Raw genomic sequence first — 5,167 nt, forward strand, 5'->3', positions numbered from 1 at the left:
GTGTTTGAGGCTCTTAAAGCAAGGGTTTTCAGCTGCTACAGAATCTCACGGACATATTTGTTGTGTGGGTTGTGGAAACCTCTTCCCCAAGTCTTGGAAGTAAAGTATGGAAAAGAGATAATTAGCCAAATATTCTTTAGAATTAATTGACTTTAGCAGACTTAAAGTGGCTGGGTTATGATACTTGAGATACTTACACTGTCTTCACCTGTCTTGTAAAAGGTTTGTCACTGGAGCATTTGTCCTCAGAAGGAAGGGGACAGAGGTGTGGGAACAAACTTCCTTCTGGAGGAAAAACCTACTTGCTGTAGCTGGAGCTGATAGCAAAGAACACTGGCTTGTTACCCTATGAATTTGACCTGAAAAGCTCTCTACCAGTGCAGGTGTATTCCCTGCAGCAAGCAGGCAACCACCCCCCACTTTTTTTTTTCAGTCTACAAGGAGGAATTTTCACCCTTCCTTAACCTCTATTAAAGGTCTGATATTAAGGATTGGTGATTCTTATTAACATCAGTGGGAGGCATCAGTGCTGAATGTGGGATCTTACGATAACTGAACAAATGGTCAAAATTTTGATAAGACAACATCCTATCGGGGTTATTTACCCCCAGAGATAGTTACCTTCTAGCTTGCGCCTCTGCTTCTGGTATAGATGCACCGACTTATTACAAAGCCACATGAAGCAGACTAAAATGGCAGACACAGCAGTAAGAAACACAAAGAAGACGGCTACAAAATGTAAATCTTCATAGATAATCTCTAAGGGGGGAAAAATGTAACATCATGAAGACGATCATGAGCACCTTTACATTTCACTGGTAGAATAAAAGAACTCCCGAATCATTCATACCATAAACATTTAATATGATGGTGCCATAAATGTTGGTTCCCAACTCTTCTGTTACAGTGACAAAGTAGTAACCGGCATCTCTCACACCCACATTCAGAAGCTGTATTGAGCCATTGTCATAAACAGTCACTCTGTCCATGTAACTTTTGGATATGTTAGTATAAATCCCAGTTCTCCACTCAACAATTTTTGTGGTGCCCCAACTCGACACGTGCTTCCATTCAATGGTGGCAACGCCTTTGTAAAAATACTCAACTGAAAGGAGGATGTTTTGGGCCACAGTTGCATTTATGTTGGGTTGCGGGACGTATAGCGATGCTCCTCCCCGAGCTGAAAAACAAACACGGTTTGGGTGATGAATAATGATGCAACATTGTGGTAAATATAATAGACAATGACGGCAGTCATATATTACAGTAATCAGCATGAAATAATGGCTAACAGTCAGATACAGATCTTATTTCAGGCAACTGCAAGATAAGCCTAAATATTCCATGCAGGAGGCTTAATTATGGGCATAGACTTCCTCCTCTGAAGTTCAGTGAAGAGAGGTCCAAAGGAGTAGTGAATTTTCCTTGCTTTGGTGTTTGGGAATCCAAATGGCACCACTTTGGAACAGGCTACTTTTCAGAGGGTGCATGTCCAGAAAGCCCGCCATTTTGGGATGCCTCATGCTGAGGGCTCAGAATCACCAGTTGCTAGCAGATAGCACGGCTTTCTTTCTCTTTTCATTTGGTATTGCATTCAAATGTACAGAGGGGTGCCTGCTAATTTTGCTTCCTGATTTATTTTTAAGATACCTGTCTCGGGTACCTCCATGGGCCCTGTCACTATAGTGCCTGAGCCTCTCACAATCTTTGCATGGTTTTATTCTTGCTGCACTCCTTTGAGAATCATAAGTGATTTGACCAAGGTCATAAACGAGACTTAGGGAAATGAATCTGGGTTTCCCCAAGTATAACATGCTAAGCAATGGGCAACCCTTTTTTACAAATGCAGAATCATTTCACACAGGAGTTCTCTGGCCTTTGCAGAATATGACAGCACCAAAAGAGAGAAAAATCTTATCCCATTGCAATGACCCCAAGTACTGAAATAGGAAGGGCATCTTGGAAAAAGTAATTTAATTTATGTTTGGTTTATTTTAATACAGTTCAGTAGCTGGAAATGAGGAAGAGGTGCTAACACTACATGACCAGCCAGCTCTTAGAAAATCATCCACAAGGTGTTTGCCGACCACAGTTTGGTAACCGGGGGGTCTATAGACTTTTCACTGTGTGCAACATCCAAATGGCTCTGCTTTTGTCAAGTTGAGAGAGAAAACAGTCAGCCAACAGCTCTTTTCCAATTTCTGTTGGTTTTACTTGCACTTTCTTTGGCAGAGAGAGGAAGACATGGGAGGCACTTTCCTATTCAAAAATCAGGTACTTGGCCAACGTATTCATCTGAATTGGATGCAGTTGAATTTCAGTCCTGTTTCCCTCCCCCTCCCCGCCAAATGCTGGGGAAATAATTAACAACTGGGATTTCTTGAGATCTAATGTCCTTCTTCAGGAGTATGGTGATGCCAAGAAGGGCTCATACTGACCCGCTACAACTCTGAAACAATCTAAAAGAGATTCCCAGCCAACTGCACTGTAAACTACACCAGCCCCTGGCCCACAGAGCTGCACTTTGGATACACCTGAACACCAGTTGAGGAAATACTCCCATACAACAGAGCTAGCTCTGGACTTATGTACTGGTTACAGACCATGATACGTAACAGTAAATCTCAGTTCAGATCCTCCTCCACTAACCACCTGAGGCTGCGTGTTGTGGATCTTTTGGAAGCAAGGTAGTTTAGATGGACTGGGCAAGAATCAGCTATAAAACACCCCCTCAGCAGAGGACAGAAACTGAAGGCTGCACTGCCTAAGAGTGACTTAGAATTGATATTGCACAGCACATCAAATAAGACACTGAAAAGTAATGCAGCAAGTGAAGTTGAATGCAATTTTGTGCATCATTGATAAGCGGTAACATGTGACAATGGGTGCACAGAATAGCCTTTCTGATCCTAGCAGGCCCACTCCTGGAATAGAGAGGGCACCTTATTGTTCAGCTGCTTAATCATCACCCCAGGCTTCCTTTTGCAGCACAGGAGTCTTGATTCCTACCTGGTTGCAAAAGGGTGAATGGCCATTTCCTGCCTTGTCTGGAGCTGGGAAGGAGGGGTGACCTGAAGCTCTTCTGTGACAGCTCCTTGTCATCTGTCATTGCTCTCAGTGATAACAGGGAGAACTAGGAGAGGCTCCACAGCCAAGTAACTAGAGCTGTGCTGTACAAGGCTGTTTGTTTTAGCAGGCCTGTGTGCACATCTGCTGGGGGGTGGAGTTCTCTTGTCCATTCTTTTAGCAAATGCTGTCAGGGTTCAACCCATGTTGGTTTTGTTTAAAGATGTGCCTTTTGTTGTTCGAAACTAGAACAGCTTCCTAACAGTGCATTTGCAGAACACAGCAGAGACCAGCAGAGCAGCTGAGGTAAGAATCCTTGTTAGTTAAATGGGTGTAGTAACCATGATGGTCCACAAATCATATAAGAGGCACGGATTTGCTAGGGTGATATCTTCTATTGGACCAACTATGTAATTGGGATAAAGTTAGGTAAGCTCTCTCACCAGGGAAACCTGACAAAGAATGTCTTACATTCAAAACTTGTCTAACTTAATCTCAACTGTAGAGTTGGTCCAATGAAAGATGTCACCCTAAGAAATCCTTGCCCTGAACATAAGAATCCCTGTGCGGCAAACAAGGCTCCATTGAAGTCAATGGCATGTCTCCCATTAGCTTTAGTGGGGCTCGGATCTCTCCTATCCCTCCGCTGGAACTGAGAGCCCAGGTGGAATAGCAAATATGTATAGAAGATGTACACTGAGATTTTAAAAGCTGTCTGGGTTTTCAGGCATATATGTCTACACTGCTACTTACACCTGTCTTCAGGGCCACAATCAAGTAATACACCAAATACCCACATTTAAAACCACTTGGTTTGACTCCTAACAGAATTGCAGCCTGACCCAAGAAGCTCTCCTAAGCTCAGAGCTGGAGCATAACTCATCCCTGATTAGGGAAGCCCAAATGACTTGCTTATGGCCAGACAGGAAGCCTGTAGCTGATAACAGAAATAAACCAAAATTTCCTCTAGCCTAAGCTCATGAAATCACTCCTCCATCATCTTTCACTTGCAGCTAGACCAAGTGTGCTGTGTTTCCATGAAAAGTAATAATAGGACACTCATTCTACAATGACAAATGAGATTTAAAAAAAAAAATGTACATGCTGAAAGAGATGTGGGTGGGTCACAGCTCACAGCAAATGTCACTGCTGACGACTGAAATCCCACCACCAAAGATGCTTCATCTTTGTGACAAACAGCTCTGCATATCAGCTGGCAGTACTTCGCAAGCCACTGAAAATTGCTGCCTTAGAATTTCTCCTTTTAAAAAACAACATGAGGAATCAAAGGGAAATCACTGCACATTAAAAATACAGCTTTATTATAATGAACAAGTTTTGTTCTCAGTGTAATAGCTCATTTGGGGATGATGCTGTCATCATTTAATCATGAGTTTGCCTTTCATACATTCAGAGATATTGCAACATCATAGGCTAAAGCTGGTAGGGTGGTTTTGCAGCTGTTTGTAAAAAGATAGTATGTACCTATTTTTTTTTTAAATTCATTTGTGGTTGAGTTACACAGTTCCTGCAGTGTCTTTAAGCATAAAATAAAGTGTATGAGTGGATGAAATATTTTGTTTAAAGATGCATGGAAGAAATATTGCAGTGGGTAGTTGGGCTAATGGACTTTATACCAGATTTCTGTGCAGACTTAACTGTGCAGAGGCACACAGGCAGACTTCAGATAAATAGTAGAAACATGTTATGTAGCTCAATTATCCGTATGCAGTTGTAAATGGCCCTTGTCAGAAAATTTTCCCCTTTTAAGAGGTACACAACAAAGACGCACATTATTGCCTCTTCTTTTTGCTATGGTAATTAAACTAATATTTACCCAATCAGTCAGAAATAATCTGAATATATAGGGAATAAACATAGGACAAGAGGAATATATATCAGCACTAGGCTACTGCCCAACCTTGCCTGCCTATGTCCTTAGACCAGGGGTTTTCAACATTTTTTAGTCTAAGTACCCCCAATGGCTGGACACTGAGCAGGAGCAGGGTAGCACGTGCAAGACTCTGAGCGGGGGAGGGGGCTTAGTGTGTGGCTGGACACGGAGCAGGGAGGCAGGGACAGTGCACAGGTGGGTGGAGAT

General features: G+C 42.5%; 1 protein-coding gene across 1 annotated transcript; it reads right to left on the reverse strand.

Annotated features, from left to right (window-relative positions):
• Positions 1-307: 307 nt before the first annotated feature.
• VSTM5 (V-set and transmembrane domain containing 5) lies at positions 308-1,824 on the reverse strand. The gene is made up of 2 exons (XM_019524835.1): positions 851-1,824; positions 308-759 (listed from the first exon to the last, which is right to left on the reverse strand). Exons 1-2 carry the CDS (start codon positions 1,275-1,277, stop codon positions 602-604), a joined length of 585 nt encoding a protein of 194 aa, XP_019380380.1. The 5' UTR covers positions 1,278-1,824; the 3' UTR covers positions 308-601.
• Positions 1,825-5,167: the final 3,343 nt, after the last annotated feature.

Source organism: Gavialis gangeticus, unplaced genomic scaffold (genome assembly GCF_001723915.1).
Source record: "Gavialis gangeticus isolate Ggan-Ray unplaced genomic scaffold, GavGan_comp1, whole genome shotgun sequence".
Taxonomy (NCBI): domain Eukaryota; kingdom Metazoa; phylum Chordata; order Crocodylia; family Gavialidae; genus Gavialis; species Gavialis gangeticus.